The sequence below is a fragment of the Diceros bicornis genome, chromosome 14 (genome assembly GCF_020826845.1).
Source record: "Diceros bicornis minor isolate mBicDic1 chromosome 14, mDicBic1.mat.cur, whole genome shotgun sequence".
Lineage (NCBI taxonomy): Eukaryota > Metazoa > Chordata > Mammalia > Perissodactyla > Rhinocerotidae > Diceros > Diceros bicornis.
Window position 1 is genome coordinate 18,542,415 of NC_080753.1, and position 23,877 is coordinate 18,566,291.

Below are 23,877 nucleotides of genomic sequence, written 5' to 3' on the forward strand. Positions count from 1 at the left end.
TATTGAACAGGCTCAGTCAAATGCTTAACACTTTTATTTAGAGGTCAATCAACTAATTCCCACAAGAGTGTCTACATCCAAACTCATGCAAAAGGCCATGGCTGTGTGTTTGCTTGTGTTTGTGTGTCTGTGTGTGTGCATGAATTCACAGGTACTCTAATAAAAACAGCTCATATTTTAATAGCCAATTTTATTTTCCAAGTACTATGCTAAGTATTTTACCTACATTTATTCATTTAATCTTTACAACCCTCTGAGGTAGGCTCTATTATCCTCAATTTATAGATGAGAAAACCAAAGTCCAAGGAATTTGAAAAATTTTCCCAAGGATCATCAAGTATTAGGTGTTCTACCCATGAATCTGCCTTAGACACTGTTAGCACCATTTCTCCTTGAGCCACCTGACCAATTCACTTCCTTGGTGAGGTGTGAACAGGACATTCGAAAGTGTCTCCACCCAGGGTCTTCCTACCATAGTAACCTAATCCATGTGGTTCACTGATGTCTTTCAGGATGGGGCAGACTGAGTTGTGGGCTGCAGAGAGAGGACAGCTTATTCAAGGGATTTCCAAATAATTCCAGAGTTTCTCTGTTACCATCCATGGGCCTTTCTTGGCTAATAATAAGCCCAAAGTTGAATGTCTTTCCTGCCATTCTTTCCTAGGGAGTGAGTACATCTGAGTAGAGTTTGTTTTCATACAAGATGTGACTGTTCAATGCACAATACAGATGAAAGGCCAATCTGTCTCTCTCTCACTAGTGCTCAGAGTTCACATCTGTAAAACAAGGCAATTGGACTCAGTCTTTTCTAAAGTTTTTAAAGATTTATAATCCTATAACTATTTAGCTTCATGAGATTCCATCCTCACTTCAATATATTGACTCTGGGTAAGTGACATTTCTCTGTACTGAAATTTCTGCATTGAGAAAACTGGGACGGAGCCTGTCCCACTCCCTTCCCTTGAAGAGATCCAACAGATACGCTGGGAAATGTCAAATTAAAACCACTTTCTGAATCCATTTGAGAAGGCTGTGACTGTCGTCCCAGGATGAGCAATGCCACTTGAAAGATGACTCATGCTCCAGGTTGGTGTATTTTTCTACTTTCTGATTGACGTCTTTGTTATATTTTGCTTTCACAAACTTCCCTACTTAGCAGAAGTTTTTTTGTAGCTAAAAAAGAGAGAGAGAGAGAGAAGGGCTGGCCCGGTGGTTTAGCAGTTAAGTTCTCAAGCTCTGCATCAGCAGCTGGGGGGGGTCACAGGTTCGGATCCCAGGCGTGGACCTATGCACCACTTGTCAAGCCATGCTGTGGCAGGTGTCCCACATATTAAAATGGTGGAAGATGGGCACAGATGTTAGCCCAGGGCCAATCATCCTCAGCAAAAAGAGGAGGATTGGCAACAGATGTGAGCTCAGGGCTAATCTTCCTCACCAAAAGAAAAAGAGAGAGACCTCACTCATTCACAAAGTGAGTCTCACTTTCCCATTTGTAATGTAGCATCATTCATACCAGCTTCTTTGTAGGATAATTAAGGGCTAGCCATTGCCCCTTTTACTTTATCCACTAACTTTCTTCTGCTACAACAGCCTGTGTGCTTGCTTTATAAGAGAGCTTCTATTTTTTTTTTCTAGAAGGACTTCTACCTGTAATACTGCTCTCCTATCATGTGGCTCTTAGTTTGTATGTTGAATTTGTTTACATTCAAGGTTAAGCAAATGAGCAGCTCTCTACCTGAAATATATTTCCTCTTCCTCATCCCAAGTTTCATAAAACCATATTGTTGGTGAAGGTTAATCTTACATTGTCAGAGTAGCCAGAGTCCCTCAGTGGCTCCATGGTCTTCAAGAGAAAATCCAGAACTGGGAGCCAGCAGACTTGGGTTTCCATCTCTGGCTCAAGCCTTGATTAGCTGTGACCCATCACTCCAGGCTTCAGTCTCCTTAACTTAAAATAAGAACCTTTCTGGTTCAAAAGCTCTACTTTTCACTTGGTTCACAGCCAAAGAATTTGCATCTAGGCCCAAGCCAAGCTGACCATGCAATCAATTTAAATGTGGAGGGGTGGAATATGCTGGCAGTTGGATTCTTTTGTACAAAGAACCAGCAATGACCCACTTAGAGTCAACCAACTGTTGGTGACTGTTCATGAGGGCCCCTCCCTCAGCAACCCACAGAATCCAGCCAGGTGACATCCCAGGCCACCTTTCCCAAGATGAGCCAAACCTCTCTTCCTGAGGACAAACGTGACCCAAAAACATGGAGCTGGAGGCCCCAACAACGTCCTGCTGTTGCCTGTGGATGCCCAGCATGGCATATATATATGTTGACAATTGATGGCAGAGAAATGTTTAGCAGCACAGAACAGCTTGGACAGAGGGCCTTCCATCCTTTCTGCACTCACACCCTCCTGCATCAGCACCACAGCGTGAGAGGCTTCCTTCGCAATCTCCAGAGGCAAGAAGACAGGAATAAGCACATTTCTCTTGGGGGCTCTGCCATTCCTGGAATGTATGACCTTGTCAAGAACAGAAAATCACAGCTTTAATGTACAAGCAGCAAGATCCAAAAGCCTCACGACAGCTGCATCATAGACTCACTCTTTCTTGAACAACAAGCCCATTTGGGTAGAGCCCCCTTGCAAATGGAGAGTCTCTTCCCTTTCTGTCACTTTGGAATCCAGGGAACAGGCTTATACTGTTGCCTACAAATGCTGAGTTACCAACCTTGTCTTTCTCTAAGCTGGACCACTTCCTTTCCTCTTGGAAAATACCTGTTTCTTTGTACAAGGCCCTGGGCTACTGCAGAAGGTCTCAGCCACAGAGGCTGCTGGAGCCTGGGTGTGTTGGAGTGGGAGAGGGAGGCTGTCTCCACATATCTGAGTGCCTCTCTCTGCTTCTCTCTTTCTTTCTGTCTCAATCACTCTGTGTGAGTCCCAGTCCCTGTGGGTGCCTCTCTCTGTTTCTTTCCGTATCTCTAGGTCTCTCTCTGCACCTCTCAGCCTCTCGCTGCATCTCTCTGTCTCACTGTGAGTGTGAGTGTCCTGGTGTGGGCGTCTCTGTCTCCCTCTAGATCTAGAGGTACAGGGAGACAGAGGGTTGGAAGACCTGTCTGCACATGTCCGTGTATCTGGGCAGCTCTTTTTCATCCCTGAGCCAACCTGCCCCTCAGTCTAGGCTTCTCTGTCCTTCTGTTTCCGCTTGTGGTTCCCTCTCCAACTGTGCTTCTCTCTCTCTCTCTCTCAGATACCACCTCAGATGTAAATCAACTTCTACATTATCCCTGAGGCCTCTCACAGATGGTGTTTATCATAATTCCTTGATCTTTCAACACTACAGGAAAGAGAGGGGCCACAGTGGGAAATCTGGAGATATTGTTACTATCACAGAGGATGGCCTGGGGAAGGGGAGCTAGAGGGAAGGATGAGGAGAGGGAGCAGCTGTGTAGAGCCGGCACCTCTGCTCGCTTGCCTCTTAAACACACTCAGCCTAGTTTACAAGCATTCTCAGACAGGCCTGATTGTTTTACAGGGACAACAAAAATTTTAGTGGTCCAAAAATTAGAAATGTGAATACATCTCTAATCATAGCTAGATGACAATCGACTGTATAAGGAGAATTATTTCAATTAAGAAAAAATCATTTCTAATTAGAATTAATCAAATTGTGATTTTTTTTTAAGAAATATCATATATATGGCATGTATATGGGGACCCCCTTGCTTTGCACTCACCTCCCAAGTTAGGAGTATAGCCTGGTTCATTAGCTTGGCTCTTTGGTGGGGTGACAAGAGAAATCAGAAGAAAGGTTCTGTTGAAGACAAAAGTATAATTGCAATTATTATTAGGAGTCTGTTTTTAATTATCACAGTAACTTGAAGCACACAGAGAATTGTGAGCTACAGCAATTAATTTAATCCTTTCACTTCATCCCTCTCCTTCTTCATGTTAGAACTGCTGGCAATGTCGGAACAGGCTGGTGGGAGAGATCCTCCTGCTCCCTGGGCTGGCTCCCTCTCCTGAAGGAACCTCTAGTTTGGGAAGAAGCTGGGGAGAAGGCAGTTGATTGGCGTGGAGGGAGAGACAGACATTAAAATGCCTCCTAGCCCTCAAATAGCTCCTTCTCAGTGGGCCTGCTGAAATCCTCAACATTACAGTCAGCACCTGTGATGCACCTGAGTTTAAAATATCCCGTGTTTTAGGTGTATGTTGCCTAAGATAGGCAATACATTAACTCACTGGTAGAATTATTGCCATATGAGCATGGCCTAATTCATCACATCAGATGTAAAATGAACACAGACAAGCACATTTATCATCCCGGGTTTGGGGAGCTGGGACTGACAATCCCCAGGCAGGAATCAAGACGGGACAGAGTTAGGTCTGGACTGTAGAAGATCAGTACCTAGGGATCAGAGGCCTACAAAACAGGAGAGGAGAGGACAGATGATAAGCCTGCTTCCTCTGAGTAGGGCTGATAAAACCAACTTGCAGTGGCCTAAAGCTGGAGGGCAGAGTAAAGGAAGGGTTGCAAGAAGTTAGGATAAATACACCTAGTATCTAGACCAGTGGTTCTTAACCCTGGTAGCATATTAGAACCACTGATGAGCTTTAGAAAAAGGTTAAAAACTCAAAAAAATTTAAATTAAAATTTAAAAACTCCTATCCCCAAGAGTTTCTGCTTCAATTTTTCTTGGGTGGGGCTTGGATGGTGGTATTTTTAAAAAGCTCTCTAGATGTTTCTAAGGTGCAACCAGCATTGAAACCATTAACTCAGACAATCAACAGTGGATAATGAAGTTCTGGATATAACCCTGACTTAATCTTTCATGTGAAAACACAGAGAAGTGGGCAAAATGGCTATTTCTCTATAGCACTGAAGAGCAGAATTTCCCAGTGGTGGCTGAAAGGATGAACACTGCAGACACAGAGGGCAAGGAGCAGTGCTGAGTTGGAAGGGACTGGACGAGTCAGGCCTCTCTCCTGAGGGCACCATGGCGGACCAGAGTGAGGTCGTGGGGGACCCTTACATCAGGAAGGCTGGTGGGAGGCAAACACCTGCAATGCTAATATACTTCAGGAAGGCTTAGAGGAGTAATTCTCAACCTTGACGACATTAGAATCACCTGTGGAGCTTGGCAACTCCCCAAACCCATGGCACACTGCAGACCAATCCAATTAGAATCTCCAGGGGTAGGACCCAGGCAACAGGTTTGGAAGCTTCCTCATTGATCCCTATGTTTGGCCAAGGTTGAGAACCACTGCTTTAGATAATTATTGAGGTTTATTCTCAGCAAAATTAGGCTTTTTTTTGGGGGGGGGGTGCTGGAAGGGATGTAGAGGAGTCAGCAGTCTCCCATGTGCAGAGACCAAGGGAAACAAGATCAAAGCTTCGTTAAGAGTAAGGCAAAGGGGGATAGGAAAATAGAGGGAAGAAAAAGGAGAGGAGAGAAGAAGAGCACTAAAGAAATGGAGAGGAGGGCTTGGCAAGGCAAGGACTATTAGGAGGGGCAATGCTCTTACTCAGGGCCACAGGGTGCCAGCCCCAGTGACCCATCACCCACTCCATGTAGACGTCCTGCAACACCGGTCCATGCCAAGCCATGTGGCTCCCATCAGATTTTGGCGTGGGAAATTCTAGAATACCTCTTCTCTTGTTGTTGGGTATGTTCCCTGGGCCAACCTGGAATCCCCTTTGGCTGCCATTTAACATTTTTCCAGTTTTTCCCTCACTCAGAACAGCTGAGGGGTCGCATTCTTTGCATAAACTGCATGGTTTCTAAATTATAGGAATCAAAGATAAGTGAAAGAGCATGTATGTTATCCAATGATGGAAGCTCCTCCAAAACACCCCTGAACAGGCCCCTTCTTTTGCAAAACCAATAACCATGGCAGCCAGCCCCTCTTGAAAATCAAGCTATTAGGAAGACCTTAGTTAGGGTCAGAATTTGCTTTCCTGGAATTTTCCCACTTTGGACATGGTTCAACCAACTGGAGTCATAGAGAATAAATGGGCTGTCACAGGAACCTGAGATTCCTCATCTTCTCTCATTTCTCCATTTCATCACCTGAGCTCCTGCTACATGGTTTGAGGTTCTCCCCTCTAGACCCTGCCACCTGTCACTCTCCTCTAAATGCATTTAAGTTGACTTTCATCTCTGTGGATGTGGTCCTAGTACCCCAGAAAGAGTCTGAACAGCTCAAAGAGGAGGTCACTCAGCACTTCTGAAAAATCCATACCACACACTGCTAAGGAGATAGTTTTAGCAACAGTCCGTGTGCCAGAGACTCCAACATTGTCATTACCTTGTCAAACTTTTAAATGCAAATGTGGATATGAAGGCTTTACCTCTGATATTCCGGAGATCCATTTTGCAGAGGTTACTCGACCCTTTAAGGCTTCTCTTATCTGGATAGTTAATAAAAGAAATTAAGAATTAAAAAGATTGTAAGAAGCTGACCCCTGTGCTTGGGCCTGGCAAATGTTGAAGTGAGGGAGTGTTACCAGCTAGGTCCTGTTGGTGGGATATGGAGGGACCAGTAACCTGGTGGAGTGGTCTGGAAGAAGGTGGGGAGAGGAGGAGAGAAAAGAAAGCTAGAGCTGGCACAGGAGCCTCATATTCAGGGGCCTTGAACATGAACCCCATGGCTAAGAAATACAGTTTGCCACAAGTTTGAGGATTCCTTGACACAGCTTTGGGAGCAGTTTTTGGAAGTACTTGAATAGTTGAACATTTCCCACAGTTTGTCAATTATTCAAACCTTCTTTCTAGAGGGCTAAACCGTGGTTAAAAAAAAAAAAAAAAAGAGGGGCCGGCCCGGTGGCGCAAGCGGTTAAGTGCGCGCGCTCCGCTGCGGCGGCCCGGGGTTCGCTGGTTCGGATCCCGGGCGCGCACCGACGCACTGCTTGGTAAGCCATGCTGTGGCGGCGTCCCATATAAAGTGGAGGAAGATGGGCACCGATGTTAGCCCAGGGCTGTCTTCCTCAGCAAAAAAAAGAGGAGGATTGGCGGATGTTAGCTCAGGGCTGATCTCCTCACAAAAAAAAAAAAAAAGAATCCTAACAACATAGCATAGGCCTATGGAACCAGGAAATAAGAATAATAAATAACAATTATATTTTGTTTTATGACTTTAAAGTGTTTTTCATGTCTGTCGTCTCATTTTATCCAGAAAAATAACTCCATAAGATAGACATTATTATGCCCATTTTACAACTGAGGAAATTAAGACTCCGAGATTAAGTAGCGTGTAAAGTCAGTCAACTACCAAGAGGAACAGCTGGGACTTGAGTTTATGTCTCCTGACTCCAGACCATCATATCATTTTCCCTAAATCTCTCCTGCTGAACACAGGAACTCTCTGCTCATTTCTGTTCCCTCTTCCCTTCTGCTGTACAAAACGTTATTCACCTTCCAAGGCCTTGTAGAAGTTCTGTCATCACAGTTAACATAGGTCAAAGTCCTCCAGCTCAGGGTGACTACCCTTCCCTGAAAGTGCAGTATTCTTTGTCACACAGGCTCCAAAGAGGGAGGAACCCTCCCAGGGTTTGAGGGTCTGAGCACTCAAGGGTCCGTACGTGAAGTCATACTGGAGCATCTACTTAAATTTCTTTTTTCTCATGTTTTTTTAATTCTGTTTCACAATGTGCATAATACATACTTTGTGAATTAATACTAAACACATCTGGGGATATATGCTCCCTATTTTTTACTGATCCTAAAAGTTTGAAGACTTTTTGTTATATAATCATGTATGGTCCCGTGACACCTTTTACATTATAATGACATGACAATAATCATGTATGGTCCCGTGACACCCGTATTTACCTTTTACATTATAATTTTAAATGTAAGAGGTTTTGACCTTGATGGAAGGTTCCATGTCTTAGAGGTCTTTGCACCTAACACTGATACACTGATAAGTAATGATGCTGCTACTGGACCTTGTCTACAAATACTAGCTGGTATTAGATTGATGAAAAAGCATAATTATATGGTATATGACTGCCTAATACCTTAAATGCTTTCTATATGTTTTCACTTGCAAAATAGCATTTGTTCTTTACCATAATCTAGCGGAAAAGGCAGGGGAAGCATCATTTCCTCTGCGTTCCATTTGAGGAATCTGGGGTTTGTGAGAATGAAGGAACTCCCCAGTGGCACACGTCTAGTACATAGAAATATCAAGACTACAAGACTAACACTTTCAATAATTCTTATTAGTTTTATATGGTATCCTCATAAGAAAATGAAAGAACCATTGTGAAATGCCTCTTTCCCAAACCTTGGCTATTAACTTAATAGTAGAATAGCATTGATAGTGAAATAAATAAATTAATTAAAGAAAAAATAATCAACCCTGCAGTGAAAGTATTTGCCTCTACATTTGAGAGGTCTATTTACTTTTCTCATTCCCAGAGTCAGTGAAGCACAACCAAAAGAAGGTGACGTTAGAAGCCTGAGAAACATTTGATATTCTGTTCATTTGTTTAGTTTTTATTTGTTGCCATGACCCACCACCTATACACACTCATCTGTATTTGGAGAATTCCCTTCCTTGAGTCCAGTGCTCTTCAAGGTAGAAGCCAGGAACACACTCTCCCAGTCTCCCTTGCAGCTAAAATGCAGCCATGTGACCTCGGCTCAGCCAATCAGACATGACAGTGCAAGAGGCAGGTGCCAGTGGACCCCAACAGGCAGGGAGGAGGCGATCTCTGAGGCAGCAGTGGCAGCAACTCTAGCTTAGCCTCCACTGTCTGACATTGGCCTGGTGACCTGTGCTATCTGTGCCCAGCAAAGTGGGGAGGGGCAATGGTGTCTCTTGTGGAGCAGTTCTGTGCTGTGAGTTGGGAGCTATTCCTGGTGTGCAGCCTCCAAGCCAAAGAGAGACCTTCCCCAAGATGATAGTGTGAGATTTACTAAATTCCTTTTCTGCTACAACTAGTTGGAATGGGTTTCTGTAGAGAACGTGGGCAAGCTACTTAATCACTCTGAATCTCAGTCTCCTCATCCATAAAGTTGAAAATAGAAATACCCAAGATTGTTTTAAGGATTAGAGCCAGTGCACATAAAGTGCTTGGCCCCATAAGAGCTTGAAAGATGATAGATATTGCTTGCATCCTAAAGAACAGTGATGCCCTGTTGAAGTGTCTGCACAAACGATTGAGATGAAAGACTCTCAATAAGTGGTCTTTACAAGCGAGTATTTCAGGGCCAAGTACTGATAATGCAGAAAAAAACAAGAAGAATTTACGGTACCTTTGGATCCAGGATTGTTCCAAACACGAAGATGAAGAAGCCCTGAGAAAGACAGAAGAGGGAAGAAGAGCCATTTACACAATAATAATGATAATAATAACAAGAAATACCAACACTCATTATCAGTTTCTTTCTGGAACTGATAAAAATAATAAAAAGAAAACTAAAATGAACACAATTTTATTAATCTTTGACTCATTTTAATGTCACAACACCTAGATTCATCCATTCAACAAATATTGATTGAGCATCTTCCACGTGCCAGCCACTGTTCTAGACACTTGGGATACCTCGGTAAACCAAACAGACCAAGGTCTCTGCTTCACACAGGAAGATTATAGGAATTTCTTTTTAAGTTGGGCAAAATAAAAGTGTCTGGTATTTGTCAGGAGCTGTGCATCTCTCCAGAATATGATGGTCAAGCAAGAGTCAGAGAAGATGTTAGGCAGTGGACAGCAGCCTTGCAGTCCCTGAACAATCAGTAATAAAAGAAACTTTCACAGAAAAAATCAAAGGCAGATACGCTCAGCTTTCCATGAACAGCTTCAACCTCCTTCCCCCAACCACAACCAAAAACTGTTATAAAACTTGCAAAGAAAAATCAAGTACGTGAAGACCCATAACAGATTGTGTTTTTAAACACATAATGGGTGTTCAGAAATAGGTGATCCAAACATTATTACACAGAGGGAATTAATTAGCTCTCATGTCTCTTATCATTCATCCAAAGACAGACCCCAATAAGACCACTTATTGAGAGTCTTTCATCTCAATATTTTGTGTTAGTTTTCTTTTTATTATTTTTATCAGTTCCAGAATAGAAACTGATAATGAGTGTTGGTATTTCTGTTCCTCTGCTATTATAGACCATTTGAATTTTCAACTTTTTTTTTTCAGATATATTGGCACAAAACCACCCTGTAAGAAGGAAGGAAAAGTATTCATTCCATTTTTCAGATAAGGAAAAGGAAGCTCAGAGATTGGAGCTCAGAAGCTTGGAGAAGCTTGGATTCCATAGAAGCTTGGAGTGCTTCTATCAGATTGCTCTTTTGTGTAACACTCTTAGCCTACAAGATAACTATTGAAATCTACCATTGTGTCTACTAAGAAAATATCATCGATGGCCTGGTCCATTAGGTTACAAAGTAGCATTTATATAAAGATGCTTGGGACAAATACATCCCAGTCTGGTTTTGATACTAGGAATACATTTTAAGTCAGAATCTCCATGATTTTTGCCCAGGAATTAAATGTTTAAAAGATCTGAGAACCACAATTCTAGCCTGTTTCCTCCACAAATATATGTTCCTTTGGCTAAAGGACTAAGAGAAATTTCTCTACCTGTAGGATTTTCAATTTCTTGAGGTTGTACTAATGATATTCATATCTTCAACATTTAGCATAATGCTAGACACAAAATAAATACTCAATAAACGTGGTGTCTCTGTGTATTTGTGTATGTGTGTGTGTGTGTGTCTCTGTGTGTGTTTAATTGCTGGATTATGCAACCTGCATCTGTATAGCCATAAATATGTACTGGGAAATATTCCACTAGGATCACTTTTCATTGGTCCATGCCATCTTGGGAAAAGTCCCCAAAATATCATTCAGAAAATATAGATAAAATATTAGTCATAGAGTTTAGTATTTAATTTAGTATCACTGGTAGCAGCTTGTTTGCATTTCTTTTAGTAGATAAAGCACAATTTGAGCAGATAAATCTCAAGGTGTTCTCTTAGGTTTTTAAAATATGTGCTTTACTGCTATAGACTGAATGTTTGTATCCCCTAAAATTCATATGTTAAATCCTAACACTCAGCATGAAGGTATTTAGAGGCGTGCCTTTGGGAGGTCATTAAGGCATGAGGGCAGAGCCCGCATGAACAGTATTAGTGCCCTTATAAAAGAGGCCCCAGAGAGCTCCCGTGGTCCTTCCACCATGTGGGGTTATAGCGAGAAGACTCTCTGTCTGTGAACCAGGAAGTGGGCTCTCACCAGACACCGAATCCTGGACTTCGCAGCCTCCAGAACTGTAAGAAATAAATTTCTGTTGTTTATAAGCCACCCAGTCTATGGTACTTTTGTTATAGCAGCCCAAATGGACTGAGATATTTACTTTTCTCCCACCAAAACAGCTATGAGGGGTCCCAACCCTTACCCAGCCCTTTACTCTCAGTTAAGGGTAAGTAATTACCCAGCCTAATTACTCTCAGTACCTACAAGAGAAGATACCAACAAGAAGTTATGGAGTGGTAAGGTGAGTAGTCAAGAAAACAATTGACTACATAATAACACTTCCCTAGTGAAGGGCGTGGTTGAGGTTTAAAGCCAGTAGAGGGGCTCCCACAGGGCTAGGACCAGGAAATCTGTAAAAGGGTCTTTCTCCTGTGTCTTTTGGACCTCCCACTATGTTTATGAGTCTCTCTTCACCATCTGCTCCATCATCCTCAACTGCCCCTCATCTCGGCTCATCCTAAGACTCCGCTTGTCCTGCGTCCTCCTGCTCAGTTGTGGTGTCTCCCACCTCAGTAGATCTACGGCTCTCCTTTCTGTCCTCATGCAGTGAGCATCCGGAGGAAGCCCTGGTCCTCTGATATGCTGGTAAATAGCGACAACCAACTCTCCTAATTTGTAGCACTTGCCAATCTCCATGGCTAAATACTCCCACCATGGCTGATTAAAATCCACCAACGCGACATCACTGAACATGGAGTTAGGAAGAGACGGGCACATCATTTTACAGTGTTTCCACCACACAGATACAAATAATCTCAAGAGCATAGTAAAATGTAGACAAACAATTAGGAAGTGATGCATTTTGAGAATGTGTGACTTTTGTTTTTAATCTAATTTATTTAATCGCAAGTTTATGTTGTTTAACTTTTAATGAGGTCTGTGTTTACAAGCACCTCACAAAATTTTTGAAAATACAACAGTCAGCTCTCATGAGCCAGCACAAGCTGGCTCCAACACACCACTGTCTAATGCCCACCCCAGGGTCTAGCCTTCACCCAAACCCTGCTCTCAGCTTCTCGCTGGCCCATCAATACAGGCACTTAGAGGGGCCCCGCCCTCTTCCTCGCCAGGCATCAAGGCAGAGACTGAGTTGAAATTACAAGTTGATCCTGTTATGACAGGTAAAGCAGCTCATGGTACCAAAATTCAAGTCCTCACAGCCTAGTTCAAACAAAAATCACAGTTAAGGTGGCCCCAAGGGAGACAAGGAAAGGAAAATGCTGAGGAGGGAGATATGAACTCATTAAGATTCATGACAAACAGCCCTGGGATATGCTGAACAGAAATTTAGGAACATCAAGTTTTTTGTTTTTTGTTTTTTTGTGTGAGGAAGATCAGCCCTGAGCTAACATCTGCCAATCCTCCTCTTTTTTGCTGAGGAAGACCGGCCCTGGGCTAACATCCATGCCCATCTTCCGCCACTTTATATGGGACGCCGCCACAGCAAGGCTTGCCAAGCGGTGCGTCGGTGCGCGCCCAGGATCCAAACCGGCGAACCCCGGGCCGCCACAGAGGAGCACGCGCACTCAACCGCCTGCACCACCGGGCCGAGCCCCGGAACATCAAGTTTTTATCCCGGTCCTATCAATGACTGTGTAAACGTAGGTAAGGCAATTGATAATTACAAAGAGCTATACAAAAAATGTAGGGTACAATTAATATTTTCTATAGAAATGCGGAAAAAAACCAGAGATTCAAAACGTGAGGCACCCCTATTATTAACACTGTTCTCCAAGGCATCAAAATGTTTACTATAACATGAAATATTTACAATTAAATTCTGAAAGAGACAAATGAGAAAACGTTTGACTTAAAATCTCTATTATTCATTAGGTAAAACATTTATTTGAAAATAGTCTTGGTTTCAAATAAGTATATATTCAGAATAAAAGAAATATTTTAGAGGCCTTTAGAAAAATAAAAGCTTTCTTTTCAATTAGTTGCTTCCTTTTCAATTAGTTGCTATCTATACATTTAACATTCAATATAATAAACTTTGGCTCGTTGGTACACTGTGACAGAAGAAAAATTTAAAAGACAAAATTTCAATCAAGAACGGAATTATTGAATGTGGAATACTATAAAGCATTAAATAGACATATTTATACATAGTAACCTGGTAAAATGCTAGGATGAATTTTTAAGTGAAAAAGTAAGCTGTGTAATAATATACGTTGTTTTTTAACTCCTATATTATGTGAAAATATATTTGTATAAAAGCATAGAAAATTTGACAAGGATACACATGAAACTATGAACATTGCTTAATTCACAGAAGTGAGATAAGAGAGGAGAGGAGAGGAGAAACTTCTTATCTTTAATACCACTCTATATGGCTTGCCTCATTAAAATAAGATGGTTTCCAATGGTAACTAAAAATTCTAAATAGAAGGAAATATAAGTGTGCACATTTTAATACCTCCAGATACATCCGTAGATTTTGAGGGAAGTGGTATTGTTTAATTTCTGAACAGTAACGGCTCAGCTTACTGTTAGGCTATTTATGATCTTCAGGTCATTTTAGTCCTTGGTGCTTTCCCATTTATTACTTTATTTCATTTTCCAAACACTCCTATAAAGTGGGCAGTATGATACCCATTTTATAAGTGAGGAAAATATGACTTGGAAAAGTCAAGCAAATATCCCAAGAGAATGTTACACATTAATAAATGAGAGAGTCAAGCTTTGAACTGAGGCCTTTCTGGAACAAAAGCTTATTTTTGGACTCAATATGCTGTTCCAAATCTGTTGTCTTCTATAAAGAAATTCGATGCCTCAAGCTCCTGATCATAAAACTTCTTCCCAAATTCTCTCACTTCCTGAAGTCAGAAGCATCTGGACTTACCTGGAATGAATTGAGCAAGGAGAAAATAATGTGCAAGGCCAGGGAGCTATCATCAATGACTGTGGCTATTCCGAATCCCCAGGTCAGTCCCAGCAGTGGTGTGAGGATGGCAATATTCTTACTGATTCTCACAATGGCTCTCACCTCCTGGAACATGGAACTGCCGAGGGCAGCTCGCTGGGTCTTGACAATCACCAGTGTGGCTGTGATCAGGTTTACTACCACGATGGCCAGAGCTGGGACCACAAAGGCCAGGAGGGCCTTGGTCACGTCCCAATTGAGCCAACAGGCCTCAGGTCGTAGGTAACCTTTGCCGGGCTCAGTGGCAGCAACTGTGATAACAGCAATGACCAAAGGGCACCCATAGCCCACTGAGAAGAGAGATGCCAGCAGGACTGACTTGCGCAGTGTATGGAAAACAATCAGGATTCCATAGAGGATCAGGAGTGCCTTGGCAAGCATCCAGAAAAACACAGATAGGTAAAAGAAATGAACAAAAAATGTTGCTGCCACACACCCACTGTGGTGTGTCGTTGGACCACTAAGAAAGGAAGCCACGATAAACCACACATCTGCCATCAGCAAGGTGGCTGCAATGTTAGCGACGCACACATGGCGTAAATATGTGATCTCTGTCTTCGTCACTTGGTCCCAGACCAAGGCCTCAATGGACACGCAAAGAATCAAGCTGCAAATAGAAATGCCCAGGCCTATGTACGTGATGTAAATCAGGATCGGGCTGTCCAAGTTGTGGGGTGACATAAGAATTGAGAAGGAGGTAAGCAACTTGCTTGGCCTACATGTGCAAACAGCTTGCTGGGAGTTTTCTTGAATCATTTGACAGGCCTGTTGGTCCCATCTTCTCTCCAGGGAGTGCCAGCCAACACACTGTGTCCTCCTCTCCTCTGACTTGCTGATCTTTTCAAAAATCAGGGAGACTCTTTTAAGTTCCTCGGGCAAAATGACAGACAGGACAAGCCCATTCACAGTGACGTTTTCCAAAAGACTGGCTTCTAAGATAGCCCCAAGAGTTGGAAATGCAATGCTGACGACCTGAGAAGGAGAAGGCACCTTCCAAAGTTCGTCTCTACTGATCAACACTCTCCCAGTGACCTCATGGCTGGTGTCATTAACTCTCATTGAAAAAGTGAAATTCTTTCCTGTGTTGTCCCTGGATATGATGGTGCCCATAGTATGAATGAAGACATCTGATATGTCAATGGGATGTTTATTTATAAACAGCTTTCTTGCAAAGGAATTGACTGACTGTAGCAGGACACAGCTGCTGTTTCTGTCAGGGATGAAGGTCCAGTTTGAGATGCTTTTGCTGTTAAGAATGTGGTTGGCCATGATGCTGTAACTCTGCCAATGAAGAACCAGCATTAGTACTGAGCTCTGAAGTTGCCAGGACATTCAAGATTCACTTTTATCAATTGTAGTCCTCCAACCAGCAGCGTAGGCATCCCCTGGGAACTTCTTAGAGCTACAGAATCTCAGACCCCACCCCAGACCTAATGAATCAGAATCAGCATCTAACGAGATCCCCAGGTGACTCGCACGCCGCTGGAGTTTAAATTGGAAGACAGAGCTGCATCAGAATTGCCCTCCTTCCATTTATGCAATGCCTTCCTATGAGACAGGCAAGTGGGCAGCCTTCACCATGCTCATTTCCATCATCAGTTCCACTTCACACCTTGGTGAAACTAGCGATTTGCTTACCCTGGCCAGAGTACCCATTATGTTATTAACATCTATTAAATCCCAACTGTGTGCAGGACCCTGTACAGGAACATACCAAATTGGAAATTGATCCCAGAGGCCGAACCTTCTTTTTTACTATCCTCTGCTTTGAAGATCAAAAACGAAAAAGGGGCCGGCCCGGTGGCGCAAGCGGTTAGGTGCGCGCGCTCTGCTGAGGCGGCCCAGGGTTGGCCGGTCCCGATCCCGGGCGAGCACTGACGCACTGCTTGGCAAGCCATGCTATGGCAGCGTCCCATATAAAGTGAAGGAAGATGGGCATGGATGTTAGCCCAGGGCCAGTCTTCCTCAGCAAAAAAAAAGAGGAAGATTGGCAAATGTTAGCACAGGGCTGATCTCCTCACAAAAAAAAAAAAAGAAAGAAATGGATCTAGTTCCATTTCACATTTCTGCAGCAGACATGTATGGCTATTTTCTTCGCCTTCAGTTATTTCCATTTTAGCAACCTGTTCTGACTCACAAATAAAAGTAAGAAAAGTCTTTTGCTCTGCAGGACAAAGAACAGTTCTTAGAGGGTTTTGGTAGCCAAAACATACGTTGGAAAAGCTTACTCCAATGGCCAATCCAGCACCAGTAAGTGCTCTCTCTAAATGTTTGTTCACTGAATGTATTTTCCATACATTTACTCATTCTTTCTTCAATGAAGATTTATTGAACACTTGCTACACTAGGCATTGGAGATACCATTGGTGAATGACACATTTCTCGGACCCCAAAAAGCTCATAGAATACTCCAACTAACCTGCATTCGTATCCTACCAAAGTAACACTCTACCACATACTCAAGGCCACTCACCTGCATCTTTGCCTCATCGACATCTGTCAACAGTACCGTCGATATGTTGTGTAAGAGTTGCACAATGACAGCGATGTTTCCCGGTATCCGGGGAGACTGCTGAATGTTCCTAATTACACAGGACAAATCCCTCGGACACTTTTGCATCAACATATCTGTAATGGTCTCAGACTTAGAGTCATATTCCTTTACTTTTATATGTCCTCCAAATGGTTGATCCGAATACAAATCCGCCTAAGAAACGGCAAAAAGAAGTTTTATTATGTTATTTTGTTCTAAATGTACAAGTACCTTTACTAAAATTTAGGACAGCCTTATTACACAATTGTATATCACACAATGTTTTTCTATTTTACATTTTCAAAGTCACGTATGCTGTGGAATAACTTGCCCAATACCAAGGGATATGAACAGAAAATGAGAGTCCCTGCTTACCAGCTGCCTACTCCTTAACCCTCCTCCCCCTAAATAGCAACTCTTATCTCTAGCATTCCACTCAGACCCCTTCTGTGTATATACACTGCATGTACTCTCTGTGCATATAGGTAAATTTCTAGTGCCATTTAAGTCTATTTTCACTATTTCTAAGGGGCAAAGCAAGAGACATGAGCATATTTTAAAAATAGAAATTCTGAGCTAGATTTGGATGAATCTACTGGAACACCAAGACAGAAGAATGACTGAAAATAGTGATACAGTATCTCCCACAATTCATGCTTTGGTTCCTACACTTTAGAGTAGGGGTGGTGAACTATGGCCTAAGTGTGGCTGCCTGGTTTTTGTAAACAAAGTTTTACTGGGACTTGGCCTGTTCATTCATTTAAGTGTTGTCTGTGGCTGCCTTCACGCTACAACGGTAGAGTCGAGTAGTCACAACAGAGACCACACGACCCAGAAAGCCTAAAATGTTTACTATCTGGCCCTTTACAGGAAAACATTGCCAACCCTTGCTTCAGAGGACCCCTTTCTGGACCTCCTCCAGCCTGGCCCTTCACATGGGACAAGGAGTCCATGGGCCTAGAGGATGTATCTACTCAGAACCCAAGTCCCTGCTTCTAGATAGTCAAATGCCCTGCTCAACAGCTCCAAACCCACTTCCAGGGCCTGCAGGGGCCTCTTCCCTAAGTCTGTGCTGCCAAGTCTGAGCCCATGCCACCAGTAGGCTCACTCCTAGGCCTGATAGGTGGCTAAGGGACCCCAGTTTTCAGGGTTATGGATGTGTGGCCTTGGCTTTCCACCACTGCAGGATGAAATCTGGGCTGGGAAGCCAACAGAACATATTCTATTTAGCAGTTTGTAAGCTTGATTTAAAGCACTTAAATATTATGACGTATGGTATGTGGGTCTCCATGAGTATCTTTGTCCAGGTCCCTCAAATTAGGGGTGGGCCTGGTGACAGACACCTGGGTTGGGCAGCCTTTTGAAGTCAGCATCACTGGCACTCCCCCTGGCCACACAGGGGATAGGAATGTCCCTAGGACAAAACAAATGCTAAAGCATTGACTCCTCTGAAGGACTCAGGAGCTGAAGTTCAGAAAGGTAAAACCCCTACTAGAAGACGAGAAAAAGAAAAAGAAGGAGAGGAAATAACATTTGACTTGATTTTATTTATTAAAATTTGCTTTTAAAAAATGTGTAACTACTTAAGTATCTGTGGAACTATGCTCGTTTGTTTGACGATAAGTCCTTCCCTTTGGGTCAGCTTCCTTCTCGTGCTTTCCTGAGCACAGAAGTCCCCTGCGGATCTTGATCAAACGCAGATTTAGATTCAGCAGGTCTGGGGTGGGGCTGAATTCTGCATGTCTAAAAGTTCTCAGGGTTGCCTGTGTTGCTGGTCGGTGAAGGACACGTTGAGTATCGAGGCTTTGGGGTATTAAAGCTAAGAGTGAAGTTGGAGAAGTAGGCTGTGATAACTCTAGACAGCTCTTCTAGCCCTGACCTAAATGAGCAGGTTCCTTTGGGTCATGAAAGGGTGTGGGATACTGGAACACAGACTTCTAGATGCACAAAGTTAAGGACTCCACTCTTGTATAGAAAGAGGACAGGTAGGTGATTATGTATTCACGTACAAATGCACTTACCTACCACCCTGCCTCAAGCTCTGCCTCCCTTCTTGAGCATAATATGCATGCTAATCTGGGGCTCAACTTTGCATGTGCAAAAACGGATATTACCTCAAAGATGTTGAAGGCAGTAAGAGTCCGGCAGGTATCAGTGATCTTGTGCCATTTATTTTGCCTGCATAAAAACTCCATATTTCCTGGAGTGTCTGAAGCACAAGGTTGAGTGCAGTGGGAATTGTCCGCACAGACACCGTCGCATACACCTGGGAAAATAAAAGGTGTCAGCATCACATGGAGAGGTCTGGGCTCTGGGCTGCATGGTCCAATCACCAAGGTGTCAGTGCAGGGAAGGCACATAAATCCTGTGGACATCAGGTGTCTTTTCTTTGTAAAGCGGAGGAAGATTGAAATAGATCAGCAATCGTCATATATTTCAGTGACGAATTCCTGTCGTTTCCAACAAAATCTTATCCTGAACTCAAATGTATAAAATAGATCAAAGTGGAACCGTCCCAGGTGAAATGATAGCGAAGAGCCCACAGTTCAGTCCATCCGCACAGGAGCCCCCTGAGCACCTCCTCAGAGGCCGACAGCTCCCCAGAATACGGTTCAGAAGCCACTGCATGATGTTCCCTAAGAAACCTCCCAGCTCCAGAACTATGTCGTCAACAAGTTCTCACAGACCTGCTCTAGCCACTGCTGCAGCTTGAGTGGGCTCAATCCAAAGGATTTATGGCAAAGAACTCTCAGACCAGGATGGAGCAGAGGGTGGTGGAAGGAGAGGGGAGCAGGGGTCAAAGGTACAATTGAATATGAGAAAAATAAAAAGAGAGCCCAAATGCAAGCCGTCAAGGAGTCCCATCTGCTACGCCATAAGACAGAGGGCTGAACGTGGCCTTCTATTGCAGGAGGTGAACAGTATGACTTCCATTCGATCCGTAAGTGCTGCCAACGTACCGTGTGGCCTGGCAGACACCTTCTCCTTGTTTTCGCTGGCAGCCTAGAAAGGGAAAATCAAAATGCACATCAAAATCAATTGTTGACATGCCAGCCCAATGATTCACCTGAGTCACAGACAACCACACTAACATTCATTAACAACCACATCTGAATCAGCTATGAAGTCAGAACGCTACCAAAAGCTAAGACCATGAAGTGTGTCCCCACAGCCTCATTTCCCCTTCAGCCTGGACGGCTTTCTCTCCCACTGCTATTCAGCAGGAGCCTTCCTTCCAGTCCAGTAAGAATGACCCACATTCTATCCCGGAAATACATCATGAGCAGAGGCGGACTTACTGGGAAGTTAATGAAGGTTAAGCTTCAGAATCCCTTGCTTGTATGCGCCCCTTCACAGCACTGAGAGAGGGCTAGCAATGTTAATAAAACATGAGCACATGTTTTATTAAATTTTCAAAAGCAAAATAGTTTACCTGCCGTCTGTTCAGACCCTTACTTTTTGCCTCTCCACCTCCCCCTTCCTTCACACTCTCCCTCCTTATGGAAAGCACTAGAGAGGTTGTAGCTATTTATGGAAACTGGATAAGTAGAAGTTGAGTTGGGGATACATTTAGTTTGGATTTAATAGGATATAAGGTAATTTGGAGTCACTTCTGCATTATAACAAGGACATCAATACAACACATAAGTGGCATTAATTCTTTTTTGTGTGTGTGTGAGGAAGATCAGCGTATACTCACCTGACCTGCCATCTTGCTATCTAACCTTTTTTATATATGCCTATTATCTTCTCAACTAAATTATAAGTTCCTTAAGAACATGGATTGTGTACTACGCTTCTTTACATCCCTTTAAGTAGTTAGTTCCATGTCTTGCACATATGTGTATATATGTGTATATATATATATTAGCATGTATGTATATACTGACGTGTGTGCGTGTGTGTGTGTGTGTGTGTGTGTGTGTGTGCGCGCGCGCGCGCGCGCGCAGAGGGGGGAGGATGCTGAATCTGCCTGTTTCTGCATCAGAAGTTCGCTTTCTATTGGCTGGGAAGAGCCTTGGTACAATTACTCCAACTTGCATTCCAAAATCTAAACCATTGGGGAAGGAACTGGAAATTCAGTGACTCAGCTGTGTGACTAACAATTGGAGTTCATGTCCCTTTCTCCTTCACAATATTGTTTCTCTCCATGTTATCAAGAAACAAGGCTGTATCTTCCATTTTCTCTACCAAATGAGAATTTATGGAGAATCTGACTTGAGTATTTGCGGTCTGTCCAAGGTGAAGAAGGCATCACTCATGATTCATGGAATACAATATTCTTCAAAGCACTGATGTAAGGCGACTTCTCATTTCACAACCAAGAGAAAGCCTTATTATATACACAGAAGAGTTTAAGGCCTTCCACTGCACAAGCATGCTAAAATAATATTTCTAGAGTTTGGGAAGAACTTATAGATCAACCAGTCCAACCCCCTTATTTTACAGATAAGGAAGATGAGTCTTTGATAGATGAGGTGACTTGCACAAGGCCACGCAGGGATTTCCTCTTGGAGCTAGGACTAGAATTCAGCTCTCCTAACTCCTACAACACTGCTTTTTCCACCAAGCCAGCCCACGTGCAAGTGGAGAAGGTAGAGGAGGATGTATGGAAGTATAAGCATCTCAAGATATCCTAATCCCATCTTGAAAGGGCCATGGTCTCCAACATGCCACAATAAAGCACTTAAAAGTGAACAACTCTGGATAATACTTGGCCCATTAAACAGACTCCAGTGAAGTCATACTATATTAATCAGAAATGTGGGCAGAAGGCCATGGTATGCTATCTATGAAGAATTCCGCCTTCTTAAGTGGAGGACCTGATTCACTTCTGCCCAGACAATTTGCCAAAGCACATCCGTATACAACTCCTTCTGGTCATTTCATTTCTACGGTGGCATCCACTTCAGCTTCAGATACCAACAATCCTCAATCTAATATTGTGAACAAGACTCTTGCAAACCCATAACCTGCTAAACCTGCAGAGCTGCCTAAGTGAGTAGGCAGATCAGGAGAGGGGTAGCCAGAAGCTCAGCATCCAGCAATCTGTAAATTGAGAAGACAACGATGGAATGTTCCTGGTAATGTGATCCCAATAATGAAGAAAACAAAGCCAACCTCCCATGCTCTGCTTCCTCTCCAAGTGCTGTCTTGTGGGATAATGTGGATGAAGAAATGAAGAGAGGAAACAGTACCAAGCTGTGAGGTTGGGGTGCCTCCTGGACAAGGTCTTTCTGAAGGAGTCTCTAACCTCTCCCAGTGTTGAGAGAAGAGGAGTCAGGGAGGAAATTCCTATCCAGGGGCAAACTACTTAGAGGGTAAAGTGAATATCATTTGGAAACTCCTAGAAAGAATTTCCAAAGTCATTCTTTCCTAAGGAGGCTTTTGTTAAGAAGGCACATATTAAAATGGAAAGAACAAGAACCGAGAGCCTGAAGACAGGGGTCCTGGCCTTGGCCCTGTAGCTAAGTAGGTATGTAACCTCAAGTGAGTCACATTCCACACCATGGGCCTCAGTTTCCCTATCTATAAAATAGGGGGTGGAGCATCACCAGTTAATCTCAAAGCTCCCTTCCAGATCTTACGGTCAAATAATACTTTGTTCCCAAGAAGCTCAAAATACTTTTATGTCCTTTCTCTCTCAATGATTCTCCACAACTAATTTTAAATAAGTAAATAATAAGGAAAGTAAAATGACTTATGGTATGAGGAAAAATATTCTAGAGAGAGCCATAGGACTCACTGCCCCACAAAACAAAAATAATACATTGCTACAAACTCCACCCCAGTTAGACCATGATTAACCATTGACTATCTGAGTTGCTCATTGCTTCTTCCAGCCCATCCATGGTGTTCACTATCAGGTTTCCCAAAGGAGGTGCCATTTTGAGTGAGACAATGCTTCATTGTGCCAGACTATTCCTAGGTCCTGCCCACTAAATGCCATTAAATCTCTCCCATTCATTGTGACACCCACCACCACCCCCTACATTTTCAAGTGCCTCTAGGGAAGTGGCACCACCCTGGTTACAAACAACTAAAAGCTTCACTATCAAAGGATATGGGAAGAAGAGTTTATCACCCTTAAATCATTTGAGCCTCATTGCATCTGAGGAACTTACAGAAAAAGTTGATGGGAAAATAATTTGCAGCTATTGGCTAATATAGGTCTGGGTCACCTCAAATTGCAATTTCCTCTGGCTGGACCATTCTACCAACCACTATCTTCTCCCTATGCTTCAGCTCAGATAACTGAGAGCTGGCTGACTGATGGGTTTTATTTTCCACCTGCTCTCCCCAGGAGTTCATCCTCCCACCTCCCTTTTCTTACCTGGCATAGTGTCCTGCAAGACTCTGTGGGCAAAAGAAACACTAAGCAGTACAGCAAAAGCATATGAGTCATTGTCTTCCGCACAGCCGCCTTTCTTGCTTCTGTAAAAATAAATGAAAAGGCAAAATGTCTCCAATCTGAAGCTTTCAAAGTTCCATGCCACTCATAGACCCAGTCAGCCTATGAGACTGAGTTCTGTCCTCAGTGCTGTCTACTCAGACTTTTTTGCCCCAGAGGTGGCGTCCCCCTGGTCTCCTATCAATTTCACCGGGAGGATGCAGATGTGAGCACCAGCTGGCACTGGGAGGCACAGATAATTGCTGCGATAACCTCCAGCTTCTGCTGTCAGCTTGCACATGACACCTAAGGTGGGAATCCCTCCAAAGGAAGCTGCCTGCAGGGGTGTAATATATAACAGCCCATGTTCCAGGAACAGGAATGATGGGTCACCCTCTGGGTTAGGCAGGCCTGAGAAACGTGTGGGTGGCTACGGTGGAAGGTGAACTGGGGTTCCTATGTGCAAACTCAGCCTAGAAATATCTTTTCAAGGAGAGTAATCACCAGGTCTGGTCTATTATCCTCTTTCCCACCTAACTCTGGAGCTGTATTTTCATAGGTAGAAACTTCTTCAAAACTGATCTTAGATATAGCCTGTTATTATTATTTCTGCCAAAACTGATGTCAAAACTAAAATGATTCCTTGGCACCTACAGTGCTGGACACATGGTGAGAAAGGGAAGAGGGAGAGAAGAACTGATAATTTTTGCATCAAGGTCTATCCTCTATAGAGGACTCACCTAAGTTGAAATT

At 43.3% G+C, this 23,877-nt stretch overlaps 1 protein-coding gene across 1 annotated transcript; it reads right to left on the bottom strand.

Moving 5' to 3' along the window:
• Positions 1–852: 852 nt before the first annotated feature.
• On the bottom strand, positions 853–23,162 carry LOC131413418 (adhesion G-protein coupled receptor F2-like). Its single transcript, XM_058553945.1, has 9 exons — positions 23,068–23,162; positions 19,694–19,736; positions 18,848–18,999; positions 16,674–16,907; positions 14,120–15,481; positions 9,259–9,300; positions 6,348–6,407; positions 3,733–3,809; positions 853–2,518 (listed from the first exon to the last, which is right to left on the bottom strand). The coding sequence occupies exons 1-8, from the start codon at positions 23,137–23,139 to the stop codon at positions 3,762–3,764; spliced, it is 2,013 nt and encodes a 670-aa protein (XP_058409928.1). The 5' UTR covers positions 23,140–23,162; the 3' UTR covers positions 853–2,518; positions 3,733–3,761.
• Positions 23,163–23,877: the final 715 nt, after the last annotated feature.